Source organism: Aphelocoma coerulescens, chromosome 9, assembly GCF_041296385.1.
Source record: "Aphelocoma coerulescens isolate FSJ_1873_10779 chromosome 9, UR_Acoe_1.0, whole genome shotgun sequence".
Lineage (NCBI taxonomy): Eukaryota > Metazoa > Chordata > Aves > Passeriformes > Corvidae > Aphelocoma > Aphelocoma coerulescens.
In genome coordinates this window covers 12,306,735-12,329,840 of record NC_091023.1, presented here as the reverse complement: position 1 = coordinate 12,329,840, position 23,106 = coordinate 12,306,735, and the positions used below count along the sequence as shown (strand labels likewise).

The 23,106-nt window shown below is 37.0% G+C and overlaps 1 protein-coding gene across 2 annotated transcripts in view; it reads left to right on the top strand.

The window, feature by feature from the left end:
- SLC9A9 (solute carrier family 9 member A9) overlaps positions 1-23,106 on the top strand; it is a 181,325-nt gene that overhangs the window by 96,232 nt on the left and 61,987 nt on the right. The window contains exons 10-12 of one of the 2 annotated variants that reach the window (XM_069024608.1): positions 3,609-3,722; positions 5,471-5,582; positions 11,119-11,272. In XM_069024608.1, coding sequence (XP_068880709.1) covers positions 3,609-3,722; positions 5,471-5,582; positions 11,119-11,272 — 380 coding nt within the window. The remainder of the gene's footprint in view (positions 1-3,608; positions 3,723-5,470; positions 5,583-11,118; positions 11,273-23,106) is intronic. The other variant, XM_069024609.1, reaches the window with a different exon arrangement.

Here is a 23,106-nt window from a genome sequence, read left to right as displayed (position 1 = left end):
ATTAAAAGTGTAAGCAGATTTATAGACTTCATGGAGAGTTAGAAATGCCACATTACAAATGAGGGGTTTTCGTTTCATAACAAAAAGATGTCTTATTGCTATGTGTATATCAAAATGGTTTTCTGATATCCTTGGAAAAACTAATGGTGGTGTATAAACACTTTATGCCAATTTCATTTAGAGTAGAAAGAGATTGGTTGTCTGTGTGGGTGGCAAGGGAAAAGAATTTATGGTTATAGATAAAATGCTTCCAGACACTCAGTATCCAGGACTTTAATCCTAACTTTTTCTTCCCACAAAAGTAATCCCACTTGCAAGTACATATATCCAAAATATTAAAAATTTTTCAGTGGCATTGAAGCAGACCATGGACCACATCATGGACCTGGCTTATAGCCCCTCAGACAGGAGAGGATGTCACCCAGAGGCTACTGTGTATGGTGCAACTCCTTGGGTGACCTAGGAATTTTTAAATTCCTGTTCAAAGCCTATTCCTCCTACTTTTCTACTTCTCATACAAAAGATCTTGACATCTCCTTTAAAATAATGACAAACATTTGACTGAAAGGCATGATAACTTGGGCAAATGCTCCTATGGAAGCTGTTTCTTAACATGGTTTTCAGAAGATCTCTTTAGAACAAGTTGTTTTGCTCTGAAGGGATTTGTGCTGCACAGCACTGACAGTTAAGTGCTACATGGAATCTCTCCATGGGCTCTGTGTTACTGTTGAACAAAACACAGAAGCTGAACACTAAATAAAACACTGTGCTTAACTACACAACTAAAAGTAAAGTCAGGAGAACAGTGGGTAATCTTTATGTTATACTTCCAAGTGTCATGTTCCAGGAAAAGGCATGCAGATATCACTTCTTTTATGACAATAACTAGTTCTGAAGCAGTTGTTTTATTTAATTTTTTCTAACTCGTGGAGAGAAATTTGAATAAGTTGCAGTCAGTGAATAAATGTGTCATATGAGAGAGTGATAGACTTTTATAAAGAGAGAGCAAACTATGTGGGAAACACAGAAGATTCTGAATGAAGATAACAAGCTACTTTTACCATTTTAAGGAGCTGAATCTTTGATATGAGACTGTATCACAGTTGTGCCTGGAATAAGAAGGAGTGGAGCCTGCTCTAAATTAGCTATTGAAATAGCACCTGGATTTTTGCTACACAAAGGAAGAAAAGTAGTCTGGATTTAATCTTCTAGCAAGCAAGCAGTGCTCTGATAGAGAAGGATCAAAATACAGAGAAACTAGAGATAAGAGAAAAAAAATAACACAGTTCAGCAAAGACACACACACACAAAAAAAAAAAAAAAAAACCACACAACTCACAGAGGAAAAAAAGAAAAGGATTTGGATTGTATTTGCTCTTGTGGGAAAAAAAAAAAAAAAAAGAATTGATGTCCAGCAATGCAATTCCAGCACTGGATGTATCTGACACAGATGCTGTGGCTGCAAAGTGTTACATCCACTGTGAATAGAGGCCAAGGAAACCACCAGGCCTGTGCTGTGGGACGTGACAGAGTCACCCAGAGAGCAAAGGAAGAATGTATTGTTCGTGTTGAGTGGAAACATCCAGACAAGAATGAGGGATTTTTTTCTCTTTAACAATCATTTACTCAAATGAGCCTGGAGGTTTGAAGTAAGATGAAGCAGGATGCATGTATTGAGTAAATGGAGGTAAAGTTATAGGGAAATGAAAAGGATGCACTAAACCGGATTCACAAGAAATCCATAAAGATTGTATCTTGGTCAGATTGCTGGGAGAAAAGGGGTGAGAAGTTTAAAACCAGCTATGCCATGAAAGCACTTCAGGCAAGAGTAAAAGCTTGCATTTACTAAAATTACTGAGAAAAAGTATAGAGCAAAAGCAATGATATAGCAAAAATCTGTTTTCCTCCAAAAATGTATGTTAACAGAAGTATTGAAAATACAAGAAAGGAAATTTAGTTTCAGTATCTCTGTTTCTAAAATGTATCAATAGTACATCTACTTTAAATTTTTTAGAGTCCTGAATGGTACTTTCTAAATGAAAAATGAAATATTATTCAGCTGTAAAACCTGTGGAGCACTTTATCTCATCCCAACAATTAAAGTATTCAGTTGTGGCTCCTCATAGCAGTATCCTTCCCTCAAAGGCTTTTAATATATACATATATATCTATTTTATAAGAAATGTAGATCCTGTCATGGCACTCCTGATACATTTTTCTATTGTTTCAAACAACGCATCAGATGATATTCCCACAAAGACATGGGATCATGTTTGCTCCCAAGTAGAAATGCAAGGATTTTTCATAGTTTCTATGGGTCACAAGATCCCATACTTTGAAGTTTTTGACAACTGGTTTTTCTCATCTAAATTTAATTCAAATAATTTAAGACTGCTAACCTGCAAGTATTTTTTGTGTTTGTTTTCATGTTGTTCAGTACTGCAGCACAAGATGAGAGCTATGTAATGTGTGCTTGGAATAATTGATGGTGCTGCCATGGGGTCCAAAATATCCTCCCATATACTAGTGGGTTTTTTGCCACTTTGCCTCTCAAATTTGTTTTAATGATTGTGACAGCTCTTATTTTTCCATTGTTAAATCTTAGTGACTGTTATTGGATATTTATTTTTAGGACCACAAACATATTACACAAAATACATAAGCCCACTGAGGATGAATAAAACATTTCCATAGTAATGTTCTGGATAGTGATGTATGGCTGGTTGCAGACAGACTGACAAACTTCAGTCCTAACTCTGCATCAGGATTTGTTGGCGTAGAATCCTGAGCCCAAAAGTGACTTTCAGAAGTGAAATGCCCCCTTTTTTTCTTTGTGGCTATTTGGCGGCAATGATTGATTTTTTCCAGATGTAGTTAAATAGGAAAATTTATTTTATTAGTTTTAATATAATCAGTTGTAAATACAATCAAGAATATACCCTCAAGGCAAATAAATATTTTGGATTTGCTTGTTTTTTCACAGAAGAAATTCTACCTTAATCATGTATTTTAAGCTTATTTTATAACACCTTTAAATGATACTTTAAATAGTTTGAGTTGAAATGAGTTTTGTATTGATGTCCATACAGTGCAATAAGAGTTTCCATCTGCAGGATAATATTCATGGTAGTAAGAAAGACTGTGCTATATTTTAAAGGGACACCTTAAAAGTCCATTAAGGATTTTTTTTTCTCTCTCTAGGCATTAGTGTACCCATAACCCAGGACTGCATTATGTACAGCCACTTGTATAACCAGGAGCCATTTCCTAGGCTCACCCCTGTAAACATGAGTGAAACTAAATTCCCCCAGCTTCCTTGCAGTTTGCATTGAAGTTCATATAACTTACTTGCTGTTTATGTATTTTACCAGTTGTCTATGTCAAGCTTACATATACAGAAAAAAACATGCAAGCAACTATGATTTTTAAGGCTAAAAGACACCTTGTTATACTGTATAGAAAATTAGGTGGGCTTCAAATCCACCCTTGAAGTAGCACCAACTTCTGTTCCATTCATCTAAACAGTTCTGTATTCCAAGGGAACCTGGGATAATCAGTACTTTGTTATAGACGTGAATAATAATTATGTTCTTTCTCTCTCATTTAAGTTGTTCGAGTTCATGAATTTTTTGGCTGAGAATGTCATCTTCTGTTACATGGGACTTGCACTATTTACATTTCAAAATCATATCTTCAATCCTCTTTTCATATTTGGTGCACTTGTATCCTTTGCTTTAAAGAAGTATATATCTCTGTATGTGTGTGTATATATATATAAAGAATGCATGTTCCATGTGGAAAAAGTCAACAAGCAAACCAATCAGTTCCTGGAATACTAAAAATCAGTGTTTTGTCATTCCAAGTAAAATCATCTGTTCCATATATCCTAATCATTGCCCCAATGCATGTAAGCACATGTTCTTTGTACAGTTGCTGTTTTGCTCCTCTGCTACAGGCAAATAGCTTTAAACAAGCTGGGGAACTTCTGCCAGTGGTTTACAAGTGGGTGGGAAATTGGGATAAGTATTGGGACACATGCAACACAGTATGGGGACAGATGCAACACAAAACCTTTTTTCCTGTCTGGAGCCAGTGCAGATCCACAGACTGGAGAGCTGCCTCCAGACAGATGTTTGGACTTCCCCAAAACTACTTAAATGATATGAAGTCATTAAAAATCACACAGTTCTGCTTCGCTCAAATCTTTCCTTCTTTATACTTGATATCTCTAGCCTATATGGAATTATTTACACCATCATGTACCTAGAGACTGGTAAAAAAAGCTCTGTGTCTTCAATTCTGCCATGGTTTCTCAACAAATCTTACTTGTACCGTGGTATAGATTCTTTTCACACTGACAATTTATGCAATGAAATTTTTGGCTCAGAGCAGCAGCCCTCTGCTTATCACTTTTAAATGAACTATAATAGCTTTGAAAGTTGGAATCATACTGTTTACATGCAGTAATTTTTATATGTCATTTCAAAATGAATAATCAGGACTGCACCAGAGTTCCCTTGGCTACAGGTTGGGCTGGGTGGCAGCGAGGACCCGAGAGTTCACTGTGTCCCCAGGCCTGTCCTGGCATGGGGAGGCAGCAGGAGCAGCACCCTGGATGGGGCTGAGCTGCAGAGCAGTGCAGGGACCTGGCTCTATCCCTCCTGTCCCTGAGAGCCAGCAGCCTGCAGAGGGGCTGCCCAAGCAGGGGCAGGAGAACTGGATGCTCCTAGTGCCAGTTCTCCCAAGCCATGGAGCTTCAGGGAGCTCCTGGTGCAGCTGATAGGCTACAGACATCACCTCTCAAACACTTCTGTCCTCCAGTCCACAGCATGTCTCAGACTGGGAGCGTCATAATTGAGCCCTGAGAGCCACAAGACAAGGGGAGGGCAAAAATGTGCAAAATGTGCAAAAAGCATATATATTCTTTAAATCTGATAATGGCCTCATGTTTCTAATTGAGGCAACTTTTGTGATAGTTCCACAGAGGAGTAATAAAGAACTTCATCAGAAGAATCTCCACAGAAAAGGGGAAGAAAAAGCAAAACATGCTGGGTATAGACAATATGAATTGCCAGGAAACAAGGAAGTAATAATCAGGTCCAAAAGCACATATATTCTCTGCAAATTGCTGCTCAAGGAGACAATGCTGTCTCTGCTATTGATGATGGGCATTTTCCTGAAGGGCTGAAGATGAAGTCACATGTGACACTAATGTGATGAGTAGAAGTAGACTGATTGAAGTGAGATATATTATGATGAATATAAAACCAGGATGTCTGGGGAAGGCAAATCTCTGCCACTTCACAGTTTTATTGGAAGCAGAAGGACATGGCACGTAAAAATGAAGGACGATAATACCATATTTCTTTAATTACACTTTAAAAATAATTTTAGAGAAATATTTGGATTAAGTTAATTCTGGTTTTGTCAGTAGTTTGTCGACTATTTTCCTCAACATCTTACATTTTAGGTGGCAGTTTTTATAGCAAGAGCTTCCAACATATACCCACTTTCTTTCCTTTTGAATTTGGGTCGAAAACAAAAGATTCCCAGGAACTTTCAGCACATGATGATGTTTTCAGGTAAGAGCTATTTTGGTATTTTTGGTATTTTTCCTGTCCACATTTAATGACTGACAAAAATAATCATCTATCACTAGAAAAAGCCACATCTATCACAAAGAATTAATTATCTTAAAACTCAAGGTCATCTCTTCACAGTATTGAAGCAAATGGATGCATTCTGATCAACCTCACTGTGCTCTTGACCTATTTTAATTAATGTTTTGGAAACCCACTGCCCATTAAGCCATTGTCTTTCAATCCATTGTCCCCCCCATCTGTCTACACTTCCATGACAATTTGGGAATACCATGTTTTTATGTTGTGCTGTTTTAGAAGCACCTGTAGTATACCTGAGAGTATTTTACACAGCAGCAAATAAATATCCAACTGTGACAATGTAGCACTGATACTCAGATCAGACATGGTCTTTGGCAATTCCTTAAACTTCAGGAACAGTTTTATTGTGAAACATGAGACTAGAACACTTTAATTCCACAGATTTTTTCATATGTATTCCAGAGTGATATTTAATTTTATTGATTTTGTTAACATTGTAGAAGAGAAAAAAAAAAAAATTAAAAATCCAGAAGAGGGAGCCATGTTCTAGTCTGATTTGCACATCATCCCCTGAACTGTTAAAGCTCGTCTAGATACCATATTTTTTAACTTGTACAAGCTAGAAATAATTCCACTTGCCTTTATGATGCTAGTTAGGCAAAACTCACTTATAAGCAAAGAACATCTGTTCAATAAAAGACAGAAATGCAGACCCCCCCAATGCTAGTGATAATTATCTAAAATTAGAAACTCAGTACCTTTTTTGCTTCATTTTCCTGCTTTTTATGCAAAAATTTATTCCACATTTTTATGGATAAAAGTTCTTGATTGACAGTCTTGATGTACAGCGATCCATTTAGCCAGATAACAAGTGAAATACAATGTGCAGAATTTCAAGCTTCCTCATCAGGAGTACTCCACATCAGGGGGCCTCATTTATGCCTATGTAATTCCAACTCTCTAGAGAGCAACACAGCAGTTCATTTCTATACCCATTCAATCCTTCTGCTAAAAGCTGCCACTGAAAATGTCAGCTAATTCCAGCAAGACTGGTGTGAGGGATGATGACACATCCAGCAGGAGCTGCCTTTCAGCCCGACTGCTCCCTTGCGATTGTTCCACGGGTAACTTGTATCTGTAGATCCCTCTAGTAAGCCTAGCAGGTGGCCAACTAGACAAAAGCATGAAAAATAGCTTCATATCATTTGGTATCTAGTTTCTGGGCTCCATTTTGGCTTTTGGTTTTCATCAGCTAAAATACAGAATGAAAAACCCTCTGAAATCTCTCTTATTCTTTAACTTTTCTGTCCTCATTTTCTGCAGTCAAATTTCATTCTCCATGGAAAAGGAGCAGAAAGTAGCCTGCAGCCAGAAGCTGAACATCAGAACTCACACACATTAGCTTTCCAGGACAATTTGGCAGCTGAGAACTGAAACAGTAGTATTGCAGTCTTCTAAAATGTAAATGTTAAAATTCTCAGAAAAGTAATTTTTAACTATTTTTCAAAGAAAAAACCCCTCTAATTTGTAGAAAAAAACATCTTTATATTATAATAAAGCAATAGTATAATCTGCAACTAAAATAGTAAAGGCTGTCTCTCACACTGCCAGCAGCTGCGCACTTCACAGAACACGGCATACATAGATTTTCTGTGTAATTCTATTTTCTGTGATGCACCAAGATTTGTGCTTAGTCACCAATAACATTCTTAGTGCTATAAACTGGTCATACTCCATATAGTCACAAACAGAGAGGACAATGACTGCCAGAAGAGAGACACATTTCTGACGAGTAAACAAGACACTGAATTCGAGTTTGAAGGAAAACATTATCTAGAAAAGATCAGTAGCAATAGTCATAGAAGAGTTTGGGTTGGAGGGAACCTTTAAAGGTTATCTAGTCCAACCTCCTGCAATGAGCAGGGGTATCTTCAACTAGATCAGGTTGCTCAGAGCCCCATCCAACCTGACCTCGAGTGTTTGCAGGGATGGGGTATCCACCACCTCGGCATGTGTTTTACCACCTTCATTGTTCTGATACAACATCAGGTTCTAGTTGATCACAGGGAAAAATGGACTTCATTCACCACAGCAGCACACATTCAGGTGTAGAAAACAATGCATTTGAGGTTAGTATTGTTTTCTGTGCTATCATTACCAAATCCACCAAACATTTACTGCTTGTTTTACTGCCACAATCACCAAAATGATTGCTGAGAAAAGCAATTAAGGTCAGGCAAGTACACTGTTGATTAGCATTTGATTATACCTTACTATGCAAAGAACTCTCCTGAAGTCATTAAGTTCTGCTTTTTGATGAGTATTAATACAGTTGAGAAAAGGTGGAAGAGTTAGGCTTGGAGGTGGATTATGTAGAATTTTGATTTATCACATTCTTTATCTGCTTCTGCCACTCCTCTAACAATACATTACAGAGGGTGGATTCACTTCTACAACTGTTTTTAATCATGATTCCTGATAACATTCCATTGTAAATGGAAACTTGATTAGTCCTCTCTACAAGGACTAATTAAGCCTAGGCTTCTCAAATTAAGTTGAACATCAGCTAAAGTGAGCAGTCCAGCAGTCTCTACCCATGTGAAAAAGAAACATTTTAAAGTCTTCGACTTTATATCACCTTCCACTCTTCTAATATCTTTATTTACATTTTACTTTGCTTTCCTCTTCTCTACAGCACATAAATAGGCAACAGAGCGGCTTGTGGGACACAGTGCTACAGGGGTGGTTGCTGTTAATATAATGCATTACACAGCAGCAGTGAAGTCTGACAAGGATGAACACAAATGCAGAATTAAATCAAAAAATGCCGGTGTACAGGCAGCTGTTGTGCAGGCATTTACTTTGCACACTCATACAGACATGGAGGTGGGAAGTGTCAATGTGAACCTTTCCAAGAAACATAGAGATGTAAAGAAATCAGCTAAATAGAAAAGAAAGCAAGGAAGAAAAGCATAGAGAACTACGGTTGAAACCAAAACACCAGATTTACCCAAAGAAAGTTTTCTTTCCTGGCAGAAATTTTTGCACCAGCAACAAACACTCCAGCCCTCACAGGCTCTTCAAAGGGCTGGGTTTGGAGAGGTGTCTGTGTGGGGTGCAGGCAAAGGATGGCTAACAGCCCTACAGGGCACATGCGTTCTCTTCTGTGGGAGCTTAACCCTGGGTTGGTTTGCTTTGAAGGCTCTGGCACATTAAAAAAATATTGCTTAAAGATGAATCCCTAATGGCTGGCACAAAAAAAAAAATAATATAAAAACTGTTAGGAAATCTGTGATACAGCCCAAGGATGAATGGATTAACAGAGATGTGGAGATGCTGTCAGTGCAGCATCTCTGAAAGATAAGGGGCGAGAATCTCTGCTAATGGTTCATCAGAGTTTGTCCTTCTACCACACCACTCTCTCCAGGTGTAGCTGAAGTACCAATGTCCACTGTATCCAATCATTCCATTAGGCTTTGTTAGCATTTTTCCCTGAAGTTTTACAGAAAATATAATCTAAACTTCAGTCTATTTCAGTACCTTAACATTTTCTGAGATTATTAAAAGTACCTTCCTTCATTTGTATTACTACCTGGGAAGTATTCTGAGAAATAGATATAGATATAGATATGTATATAGTAATGTTCCTTGCTTCTCATTGAGTCTTTACATTTTAGGTGCATTCATCTGCTTCCCACTGCTTTATTTGGAAGCAAATCCTTAGTTTGATTATTTATTTTACTTTAGACATGTCTTCAGTTGAAACTGAATTATCTCTTCTAGACCATGTTGACTGCAAAATGCAGTGAAGTCATTCACTATTTTTCTAAACTGAAGGAACAGCCATTCCAGTGCTCAAGCAAAGACATCACTTAATTATATTATAATTAATAGATACAGATATAGATGATATAGATAGATATAGATTAGATTTAGATATATATAGATAGTATAGATATAGATAGATATAGATGATGTAGATAGATTAGATAGATAGATAGATAGATAGATAGATTAGATAGATAGATAGATAGATAGATAGATAGATAGATATCCCCTCTTGCAAAAAGAGATGTTCTAGATTTAAAATTAAAAGTGTGATGCAGTTGTGGAAAGCAGCACTGTTTTCCCCTGAAATGTAGCTGGTTTTATCATCCAGATTACCACTGTAACCATTGAAAAAATACCATTTCAATAGTGGTTCATTCCCTCCTCAGATACATGTCTAAAATGAGCTGATATTTTTCCCCTATAAGAAAACAGTAAAGCATCTGCATTCTCAGAGACGTCTTTTACAGAAAAGCAAAGCCAAGGACAAACCCAATGTCTGCCTGCAGTGTTTTGAACCTGCTGCCACTGAGTATTTTCCAATAGTGCACCTCCAGTCTGCTTCTTCCTTGCAGAAATGGCTTTGTGCTGTTCCTTGGATAAACTGCCCAGCTTCTATACCAAATAATTCACATTCTAGCTATGTAATCTTGAAGAGCTTTGGAGTTCTAGGCCAAAAATAGCTGCATTTAGTAGTTAATTAAATGATTCTGCATATGTCATCAGTGCCTTACAAGAGGTTTGATTACCAGATTTAATCTCTCAATACTTACAAAGTACTTTTTGCATTCAGTGTGTATTGTATACACATAATGACTTTGCTCACTACACTTACTTTGTGATTTTTTTTTAGAAAACAATAAAGCGCATTTAAATAGATAAATGAAAGGCATTGCAAAATATAGAGTATTATTTGTATTATGCATCCTGAGGGCTACAGGCACTAGCAGGCTTTTTCTCCCTCAATTTTTAAACATGGCATTCTGTGAAGACCTATTTAGTCACCTTATTACTACCTAAGGGGCTTTTTTTTTTAAATTCATTTAGCTGTTTTCACCACCTTTGTAATTGCTTGGTTATTCAGTCTCTGTGGGTGTATAATTCTACAACTATTATAATGTTTCAAGTACATTAATTTCTTCCCCTTTTAGCTATTTAAAATCATCTTTGAAAAACTATTCATTGTTTTTAAGTCATGTTTTTTCTGACCAGTCTTATAACATTAAATTATTTTATAAAGGAATTTTAAAGAAATATTCTATATTTTCAAGTAAGAAATGAGTAGCATATTTGGGTACAGATTTTAATGGCAATCCTCTTTTTCACTTTCTCCTGACTTCTTGAGTAGTCTCACCTAACACAGGATATAGATTTCTTTTTCAATCTGCATTAAGTTCAGATTACTACTTAATTTGCAATTATTCAAGACAAAGAATTCAGTGGATGTAAAGCAAATGTGTGATTGTTAAGTAAATATGAGAGTACTTTCATTGTTCATTTTTGCAAAGTTGCTGCTTTAAATCCCACCCTTTCAGTTAGCACGATTCAGTGTTTTATAAGCAGGATTGCGATCTGAAAATTTCTTCTGCCCTTGGAACTGGGTTTGGACTGAAAAGATTAAAATTGTGTTTCTCCATCACTTTAAGTTCGTCTCCTTGTCTTTTCTCAGGTTTACGTGGTGCGATTGCATTTGCATTGGCCATTCGAGACACAGACTCCCAGCCCAAACAGATGATGTTCACCACAGCCCTGCTGATCGTGTTCTTCACAGTCTGGGTGTTTGGGGGGGGCACAACACCAATGCTCACCTGGCTGCAGATCAGGTTAGTACTGTACAGCATTAGTCAGCAAAATGGAACAGGATCCCTAAGGATAAATCACTATATTCTTACAACTTTCTAATGCTTACATATGTGCTTTTTATGAGCTTTAACACACACAAAGGAAGTATCTACCTGTAAGAGGCTCCAGACCACAAGGAACAGGCTCTTTCCAAGTTTGTTATGAGTTTAGACCTGGGTCAGACACATCCTTGTTTCTTAAGAGTTTGTTTCACTACTGCTCCTTTGAACACTGCGAATAAATGTTAGTAGTGTCCTCTTCACTGCTGAAGAAAGACCTATAAAGGCAGATTTTGCCCTCATCTTAAAATCTGTATTTATTACACAAACATGTAATAAATCATGTATTTCTGTTTATAATGTGAATATGCTGGAAAAATCTACCTCCACTGGTGCCTTATTCAGGCATTAATTTATTACATGCTATTTTATATATTCTTCTTCGCTATGTTATTTTTCAAATTACTTCATAATCACTGGTATTCACAGAGAGCAATGATTGACAAGGAAGGTTAAATGACAAGAGAGAGGTAAATAGAAAACTGGAGTAAAAAGGATATATTTTAAATGCAGTGTCCTTCCAAGTGTGCTTTTTCAAAACCCAACTATTAATAATGAGTGTACTCATGCTGGTTACTGATTCTGCTTAATTCGCAATCCATTCAGAACTCCCTGCTGTGATTTGCAAGATCACCACAGAAAACCTCAGTATTGAGATAGGCCTGCAATTCACAATTCCTTATCATTTATTCTATATATAGCATATGTTTTCCTTGTTTACAAAATGATGCCTGATTACAAGTCTTCATTTCAGACTCTTGCTATAAAATAGCAGCTGAAGATAACCAAATTGGGGCTTTTACAAAGAGCATAGATAAAACTTGCAGACAAAATAAGGACTAGCGTACAAGTGCACTTGATAAAACATAAAATGCAGGCATCCATATACAGTGTGGAAGCTTTCTATTTCTGTGACAGTTTGATTCTTCTTCATGACATGTCTCATGTCCCATAATGTCAGTCAAGACCACTACAGTTTGGATACACTCTGGCACTATCAGTCATCTTTCTGAGATTTACCTATTTTTCACTGTCAGTCAGCAAGAGGTTTTTTGTGTGGCAACAGAAACGTGGGTGAGGAAGAGAATTCTCATTAGATCTTGGGGACCAAATGAGTCTGGGTTTCTATAACAGGAGATAAGGAATAATTTTGAGAATTCAGTAAGGGAAAAGGCTGTGAGCAGTAGTCACATATGCAGTCTAAGAACTTGGCTCACTAGATGCCCCTCCTGGTTTAGCCCTCTAGGGAATTTTTAAATGAAGATTGTCAAGTGCTTTCACTAACAAGCAGTTGAATTGGATGCAATGGCATTTCTTCTACTACTAATGGCTACTTAGTGCTACCCAGAGGCACAAAGCCCCCCAAGACCACAAGTGAGGGGCTGACTCTCATATTAACTGTTTATACTGTTCAATGCATGTGCTTCTTTCTCTAGTCTCCTGTACAACAGATTTCACCAAAGACACAGACAGTATTGATTTTAAATGCTCATCTCTGAGGATTTCCTCTGAATCCCATCAGATCTGCCAGACATTTTTACCAATAAAATGAATTGGTTTTGTAACCAGGATATAGATTTTCTTACTTATAAAGCTATGAGGTTCATAATTTCCACTTAATTCCTTGACATTGGAACATACATCTTCATAAATTATGAGGAGGTCAAACTGAGATAAAATTTTAAATACACATTTTTAATTACAAATGTATCTTGAGGCCCTGATTTGTCCTTATAGTGAAGATCTTTAATTGCCTTTATAATTTATTACACCTCAGTATGGAATTTTGTCCTTAGTTGCCAGCATTTGTGTTTTTAGTCTTAAGTAATTTTGCTAAGTAATTGTATTTAAAGGTGGTGGTAATTCATGAGAGTTGACACTTGTATGGATTCTAGCAGGTGAGTTTGCTGAGGAAAGTTATGGAGCTGTTGCTAGTGACACCAGCTTGCTTGGTGGAGTACCCCAGAATGCTGGCAGCTGTACCTGAACAGCAATTCTGAGCTGCATCTATCCCCATGATTCTTTAGAAGAAAAATATGGTATTTTCCAAGCTAGTTTGGAGGGGTCAGCTCACAAAGCCAAGGGAAACTGCATTACAAGTACAAAAATTATATGATTGTCTCTGAAGAGATTTTTTTGGAATAGGTTGGTGTGTCATCAATTACAGAAAAAAGGGGTGAAGCCAGGGGAATTCTGTAACCACGGCTGTAATCACAGAAGAGGGGAACTGGTCTCACAGCAGCCCTTTGTGTTCAGCTGATACAAACATACCTCAGGCTCCATCCTGGGGCAGTTAGAAACTCTTCCATATGATTCCCCAGTGCTTCAGGGAACCAGATCTACCACTATCAGTCAAATCCAAAGCTCAGATAACCTAAACAACTAAAGTTATTCACGTTATCAAAATAAGGTGCTTACAGGAAATTAAAAATGTATGAATGGTCATAGTGACTACACTGGCTTCCCCTACATAAATTACAAGTTGCTGTATAGGTAAACCTTCTCAGGAGAGAATGATCAAAAACAGCATGATCAAGCAAGTAACAGTCCCAAGCAGAGTGGGTTTTTTTGCCAATTTTTCATCATAAAATAATTATCCACCAGATAATGTATCTAATTGAACTGGAGGCATTCAGAGACTAATAGAGAGGAGCATGTCATTTCTGAATCTTTTTGGATGGGTTGAATCTTACATAGACTGTTTTGTGTCCCCTCTCCCTCTGAGAAATGGCTACAGTTCCTACCATTAGTTCAGGAGATGCAACTCTAAACTCCTCAAGGTCAATCAACTCAGTCATATCCTATGAGATAAATGCTTGAGTTTATATGGTACAGACCAACTTACCCACAGTTTGGTTTTAAAACATAAATAAATCTATCATCCATTCAATTCAAGATATGTGAAAATAACATAGATCAGAAAGAACTCACACCAATACATTTACCAGTTGCTCTACCATAATGCACTACAGTGTTAGGGCAGAAGACAGTACTCAAGAACTTTACAGCCTTCTTGCTGCATCTTATTGCCTACATATTATACCATCTTTCAATTATTTATTGCACTCTCCATGATTTACATTGTGAAGGTCTCATAACAGTGACCAGGACTCTTGGCATATAAGGGAACAGAACAATGACAATTTTAAAATAAGAGTAGGAATGAAACGCCTTCTGAAAAAATCAATCTTTGTCTCCATAATAACTGGAATTTCCATAACTTCCCCCTCTCCTCACAGCAATAGCATCAGATCTATGCTTTTCTTTTTCAGTTAAAATTTAACATAATGTAAATATAATCTGTCACTCTATTTTTAGAGAAAAGATTAGGATGTGTCCTCAGAGATAACTACCAGTTGATTTATTCCAGGAATATGCATGGCTTATACAACACTTGCAAATTGTTGCTAAAACATATAGTAAGATACACTATTGAAACTAACCATGTGCTACCAAAAAAGGCTCAACTTCCATCTCCCATTTACTGCAGTGACATCAATCAGCTATGTCACAAGAAACTAGCACTGCTAAGAGCTTTTATTTAAAAAAAAGCTTAAATAGATCCCAGGAATTCACTAAGTTTATTAAAGTTAAGAATTCTACTTCCCTTTATTTAACAAATTAATTATATTAAAACATATATTCCTACTTAAACTCTATTTTCAATCTAAGAAAAATCTTGGAAAGTCTTAAAGCCATGGAAATATGACCTGCTAATCATAGAATTTATGTCCACATGTGTCTATATGTCAAAACACAGTTTTAAAAGAAATCCATACCAATAATTCTCATTTCACTACTGCATTTACTCATACACAGCAGCGTTCAAAATAAGTCTTAAAATTCTTGGCAAATAATGAATATTTCTTAACTTTGTTATAAAAGAATGAAACATGCACTTTTGGAAATGTCTTATTTATTTTAGCTGTCTCCTCTCTAAACACCTGAAGCTCTGAGTTTCAGGGAGTGTTGAGTATTTCTGAAAATAAGGTCTTTTATAAAAGTTCCCAGTTGTCTGGTGCAGTAACTGGTGCATTTCCTAGCACAGAGACACATGCACGGTGTTTACGGCATTATCAGCTGCCATGCTGAGAGCAGAACTGGCTGTACCACGTTCCTAAATAATACATTGTCTTTTGACTTATCTGAGAGTTGTAACAGGAAAAAAAATTGCCTTTACTCCCCATATGAAGGAGTACAATATTCAGTTCTTGGCAGACAATGAATAAGCCTGGATCAGTGTGTGAGAATAATTTTGTGATACATCAACAACAAAACAGAGATAGCCATTTAAGTCCACAGTCAAATTGAAGTATTCAATAAATGTGCCTTCAGAGATGTTGAGTATTACTTGTTAATGCTTTTGGATATATGATTCCTTCATTCCCTGTACTCTGATTAAAAATAGAGAGCTACATTTTACAGTAAATCTGCAATGAGAGGTTTGAGGATAAAGGATTCTCCTGACAGACAGAGCAAAATTTCAAAGCTGTTAATAAAGCATGTCCTACAAAAGCCTTGTGCTAGGTATTATGTCTTGTTTGTTTATCATCACCTCCTGTGTAAACATTTATCAAGGGATTGCCAGACTCTTTGTGCATCTCTTTGCAGCAGTTCTTCAGTTAATTGGAAGAATTGAATTCCGTATTGTAAATAAATACCAAGCAGCATTCAACAGTAACTTTTACTACTGTGCCTAGCTGGCCATTGCTTTTGGTAAATTTGTTTTATAAAAGAGCTGTCTGTGTGCCTGGCTGCCCTTAAAATCACACCATTTCTAGTTCACCTAAAACTTCAGTTCCAAACATCTAACTTTCTCTAAATACTGAGGTCTGGCATACCATGTCTTTGGGGGGATGACCAAGGCTGACTGAACTCACATTCTCAGCAAAAGCATCTCACTCAGCATGAGTGATTTTGGTTCCTTCGGTATCCAATAGTTTGTTTCAATATCAAAGGCTAAGGCAGTGTGTATGCTTACCAGAATGTCTTGTTAGGGATGTAGATGGGCTGTGGGATGAAATGCTGTGCCTTGACTGTGTGTGACTACAGCTGTCTACCACAAAAAAACCAAAAACCTGGTTGGTAGAATATTCTGTGCTTATCTCAGCCCTTTAACAACTAGTTATAGACTCCTGAAAAACAGAACTTTATGACAGAGCAACCACAGTAACAACACTATCTTGGCTAAGATTATAGCACTACTCTTTCAGTAACAAAAATATTCTTTTCATCGTTCCCAAATCCTATAGTAGCATTCCTGTGTTCAGTTGTGTTCAAATGCGTGCTGCAGAAAGGCACTGGAAAGAATGGTCTCCTGACAGGTGACCTGGGCAACAAGGCTGCAGTCAGCTGAGGCAAGGAAGAACAATCCTGTTGCCCAGGTAAGAGAATATTGTGCTGCATTGCTGAGTTCTGCTCTGCTCATGCAGAAGAGCATGAGATAGTACATCTTACAGCCATTCCTTATGAACCAGATTCAAGCTAGAGCTCAATCTCTAGTGCTTCTCATTTATTCCTAAATTAAGGAAACACATCTTGGCTTTCCTTTCACCTTCACATGGGCACACAAGGATTATCGTTCCTGAAACATGGCTAGTCCATGAGACACTCTCAATGTACCAGCCAAGAGTGTGTGCACATATCTTCAGATGATCCATAATTCAGTACTTAGGAATTTTTATGAACCTTGTTAATTGTTTTGCTTGTATTCCTTTGAACATATTTTCCTGTCACCATATGTCAAGAAGAAGGAAAGTCAGGTTAGAAAAGAAGGTTTAGCTGAATGTTTTTTCCTGGCCTTGGCAGGTTCTCTCTTCTGTAACTGTATTCTTTTGGGTCATATTTCCCTGAGAGTCCTGGAAAACAGTTTAGTTGAAGTGAAGCATCTGTTATTTACTGTTAAAAACAGAATATTCAACTGTAATTTGTGAGCGACCACAACATAGAGATGAACAGTGCAATTAAAGGCAGGATATTTTCAAGCACAGTTGTATTTCTGTGCACTTTGTACTGGTTATTATTTTGTTTTGTGTTTAGAATAGTCATAATCAGCCTAACTGGTGTTCCCTCTCAGTAACAAATATAGTCCCAATAAACAAAATTTGATCTGGTTTGCAGGGTCATATTGTTCTTTAGCCATGGTACAGTATGTATTTAAAATCACACTGCAATAAACACTCCTGTTGAGAGGCCAATTTCAGCCGAGTCTCTTCAGCCCACTGAGGTTTTTTTCACCCCAACATGCTTTCAAGACAGATCACAGGTTTTTTGCCTGGAAAAGCATTTAATCCTAAAAAAACCCCTCTGAAATCCAGAAACCGCTGTAATTTAATGTAACAAGTCTAACCATAAATGCTGTAACTATTTTTAATATAATGCCCTTAGCTGGCCAACTATCTGCTCCTGTGAACATCTACAGGACAGCCTTCTGCCTGGCATCTTTTATACTGATGATAGTTTGAATATTCCTGCCTTACCACTAATGGCATATACATAAGAAAACATGTTGCTGACCCCCAGGCTCTCCTCACCATTAGCATATTACTGATCTGTGTGCAGAATCTCAGGTCACAAAATCTACATTTCTGTTTAAAAAAGTGATTTTCACAATTGTGAAGAACACCTTGAAAATTATTCAAGTAAAACTAAACTAACAAGGAAGCTCTGGTGTGTTCATGGATAGCCCAAAACAATGGCTCGGAGGAGACAATGTCCCAGAGTTGTTGAAGGAGCATTATCTTCAAGATACGTCATTTGCTGATGAGCTCCATCATTGTTCGCACACAATATTCTGGGTACAACAGAAAAATGGTAATTTGGTATTGACTTAGGAAACTGCATGGCTGCCAGTCACTCTCTGTCCACCCAGTAACCCAGTAGGGTGAGGAACAACTGGTTCAGGAAGACAGTGGAAAAGGCAGAGTTCTGACTTCAGCTGTAGAACATAAAGCCACTATAAATATCTGTAATTTCAAGTTTAGCCAAGCACATTAAATATCATTGTGATTTAGCATTTGAATAATTTGTATTGTAATGTATTGATTACTTGTGACATGGGTCACAGAGAGCAGAAGATCAGATTCTGGTTTATCACTTTGTTCCCCTTGATCCCCTGTAGTAGCACAGACTAAAATACTGAGATAGAATGGAGTCAAAGACCTTTTTTTAATACAAAAATATTGCTAGATGTGATACTTTTTCTTTGGTTGTGGGTCTTTGAAACCAGTTCTGGATTTGTGGGTATGTAAGCACATCATGCGTAGCAACTACGAGAAATAGCAAATGGTCAGGAGTTCCTGACTGAAGTCATATTAGAAAAGCATTCTGCTTCAAACCCAGAGGTGTTCAACATCACACATGAAATTATCTTTGAGCAAAGAAAACATTTATTGGGGCACACCCACACTGAAAGGGTTAACATGATAGCTGCTTTTGTAATGGTAGCTAGAGCACGATTAGCCTGGGAAATGCAATAAATCAAGAAGCACTATAAAATTGGACATTAAATGTATTGGATGTTATTATAAAAAAAAGAAACTGGATAATTTCCTTTCATTTCTATCTGAAAATGAGAAATCATCCAGGTAATGAATCTCAGTGATCTCCTGAAATGCCTGTCATTTATTTGCAAGGTACTTCTCTGCAAAGATAAGGTGTGTGTGCATTTGAGCTCTCTCAGTTTTGCACCACAGCATTTTGCCTGAATGGCACTAAGCAAGATTTATAAACATTTGTGCTTGATAATAAAATAAAAGACTGAAATACAGAGGACTTGAGCTTTCTGACTGCAGCTGTGAAGGCAGTCCAGGGCAGATGTTGAATAGGAGACTTTGGATTGCAATTGTGACTCGTGCATGACTTGTACATGACTCCAGCTATCAACTCTGTTGGTCTTTATTGGCCAGAGGGGCCTAATTTTGAGCACAGTCTCCTAACAGGGCAGACAGTTAAATCCCACCTCACACAGCTTGTATTTCTAGCTCCACACAGCTATTGAAGACAGAAAAAGAAAAATATGAAAAATACACTTTTATTGCTAGAATATTTGGTACAGGAGAGAAGGAAAATTACACAACAATAAAAGATTCATGCTTTTCAGTTTACTAGCAAGAAATGGTAAGATGAACTTTCCAGAGGCCAAAAACCTGAATAGTTTATGGATATTTCCAGAAAATTATAAATAAATCTATCGTTTGGAATAGAATCCATCCAGCTGGATTTGTGTCAATTAAACTATTTAGTTTATCCTGTTTTAAAATACTGTTGTTTTGATATGTCTGAGTATGCTATAAAAAAAAGTTTTCTTCCATCTAATGCAATAATTTTTTCTCCCATTAAAACTTTTCTCCTTGTCATACAAAAAGTAGCTGCTATGCAGCAGTCAACATTATGAAGTTCTTCAAATCACAAATAAAGAATCAAACAAACCTATCTGGAAATAGCGCTAGGGACCATCTTAATTATTAGGAACCTTAGAATTAAAATGATGATTTATTGCTTTCTACCAAAATATCCCAAATTAATCTGGAGCTCTAACTAGTCTGTCAGAAGTAAATTGGTGTAAGCAGAACCCCAGCTTATTTCAAGCATATGTCAAAACTGTGTCATTTGAAGATAAGCAAAAGGTACAGAAAACTAGTTTGAGCCTTTAAAAGTTTGAGATGAATATGTGGTATCAAACCAGACTCTAGAAAAAATAAGGATCACATTTACTAAGATGAATCTTATATTTCTGGTCTGTAAGTATTGAACAAGATACTGCTTAATTCTTTCTGTCATTGGTCAGAGACTGTTGCTTTCTGCAAAATAAGTGCTCTCAAAACTCACTGAACTTTCATATTTTAAGAACTGTGTGATACTGTCAGCTGGACTGAAAAATAGAAGGGCATGGAATTATGGAATTAATGGTTTCCACATGTGTTAGTTTGCATAATTTCCGAAGTGTGTATGTTCATCCTTCTCCTATTTTACTTGACTGAGAATACTAGAATTCTTCAGCAAGAAAATATTAAGTAAATGGTTCATTTAGAAGGGATGAAAATTTTCAGCATGACTTAAAATATCATTTCAGTAGGAAAAGAACCCAAAAAATTTTCAAACTTTCTCGGGTTTTTTAAGTTTTCCTGTGTTTTTCCTTCCTGCTATCAAATATTCCACAAAGTGCAAAAACATTTCATTCTGTTTTTAAACTCTACATGAAGAAAAAAAAGCCCCAAAGCATACCTTGTGTCTTCCAACAAGAAAAAAGGTGCTAACTGGGAAGACTTGGGGTCTTAGGCAACCTATGGACTGTGACATAAATATTCTGACAATAGTAAACCTAAACAATAAAAATGTTACTGGGTATGTCTGGGTTTGCAGAGGAACTTTTGTGACAGAAGAGAACTGTGACTTCAACTTTCATGAAACTGGCAGTTCTTGTGAAGCATTCCTCTGCAAGTTCTGAATTTTGTGTTCTTTTTTAAATGTAGAGTGGAAGGACAGGTCTGGCACACTTGATAACAAGCCTATCAAATTGTTCCAGAATTAGTTGAATGTGAAAAGTTAATTAAAGCAGATATTAAGTAATCGAGGCTCTATATGGCAGTCTGGGCTTTTAGCTTTTAATAAATAGATAATTACAGTGTAATAGAGACTTCTGTATAGTGAGTTATCAGGGACAGCCCAACAGTGGCTGGCTGGTCAGTACATCGAAGAGCTTTAAATGAGAAAATTACCTCTTATCTCAGCAAGAAGTACTTGATTTCAATGCCCTTAAAAGTATATTCTGCTTCTGCATTTTTTACTTCTCTAAATAGATACATCATTTTGTTATAATGACAAATAATATGTAAAGGAATCTTGAAAGCATACACAAAATTCTGGGGTTATAAATCCAAAATATTTTCTTTGCAAATAAATATACAGAAAAGATGTTTATACAAAAGTTTATATTTATATATTTATATAAGTGGTGGTTATGTAAAATACAAACAGGAATCCTAAGAAACCACACTTTTCTAATCTAATTCAACAAGTAGACAAGATGTTGTATAGGGTGGCCTTGGAACTACCCACTTGTCTTTGCTACTCGCTTATTCATGAGCACTAAGCCTGGTCAGGAATCCCAGTGTAGCTTCAGGGAGTCTGCCTGCATCTTGATCTGAGTCTTAATCAGTCCCTGAGCTTTTCTAATCTCCACCCCAAAGGATTCCTACAAATGCCATGGCAGCCTTTTTCCCATCTAGACCCAGCAGGAGCAGCTGTGCTCTCCCTCTTGCCTGCTGCATCCACAAGTGGCATGGGTTTGATGGTTTGCTTCCTCTGCCTCAATTTCTTCCACCTTTCTGGAATAATTCTAGCCCAAACCTCACCAATTCTGCGTGTGTATGCATATACATTATGAGGTGAGGAAAACAGAGAAGATAGAAAATAATTTTACTTCCCTAGAAAATGAGATAAAATTATTCTGTAGACTGGTGGCTAACGTGTTCACTACAGAAGTGTCAGCTTCTGTCCAAATAAGTGTTTCTGTTCCATTTAAAATCAGTTATCAACTAAAATACAGTCATCTTCTGCAGAGTAAAGTTCAGAATCCAGGTCATCCAGTACCATATTCAGTAGTCTACATGCTTTCTGATCTAGCACCCCTTACATATACATATATTTGAATTTTAATTCTATTTGCTCAACTTAATTCCAAAAGAGAGTCTGCAGCCAATGTACTTTCTTACTTATGCTCAATGCAATACCGGGAACATAAACATTGAATTCTCTGTCAGAGCATTTCTTTGTATGGCTTTTTCACTTTGAAATCTAAGCCATAATAGATGTGTGCCACTTTGCTGTCACTTACATTGAAAATCAGAATTATAAACAAGTGACAAGCTCCCCAAGTTAGATTAGGCAAATGTCAACACAATTACAATTATGTCAATACATATATCTCAACTTGCATGTCCCAGAAAGGAGTAATGATACATTTTAAGAAGTAAAATTGTTTAATCTGTTCTTTGTTTCACAGAAAAAGGGAAGAAGGCTCTTGCTTTTCCAGATGTAGATGTGGCACATGCTTTACTTGTGGACTTGGCAGTACTAGGTTAATGGTTGAACTCAGCAACCTTAAAGGTGTTTTCCAACCTAAATAATTCTGTGATTCTGGGGGGAGTTTTAGGCATTAGATTGTTTTAGGAATTAGATTTGCCTTTCAGCTCTGAAGTTTACTGGCTCTGCTCAGTAAGGTAGGAACCTGAAGCCAATGCCAAAGTATCATGACAGAAATATCACACTGCCTGAAGTCACTGGCCACAGAGAAGTACTCAGAGCCCCAGAGAAGCTGTGTGGCAGTGGAGAAATGGGGACAGATCCTTAGTGGGCTGTCATAATGACATTCATTTATTTTCTTGGCTTGTAGGCAGAAGTATACTATGCTTTCAGAATCCCTGATCGAGGCAATTTCTCACTCTACTTTCTCACTTTGTCTCTTCTTAATCTCATGCAAGCTATTACTCTCCTTGTCATCACTGCTAGAATTCAGATGTTGGCTCATACTGCAACACACAGCAGTTTATTCTTATTTTTACAAGAAGGCAATGGAAATGGAGTTCCTTTCTTAACCGTGATGCAGCAAACACCTCCCAACACACTGCAAAGCAACAGAAGAAGCTTAGATAAAACTATGAAACTTCATAGCACACTCCTATCTCATCCTCCCAGCACTCCTTTTCCCCTGCACTCATTTTAAACTTCAGCTGGGTGCTTCAGGCTTTTTGCTC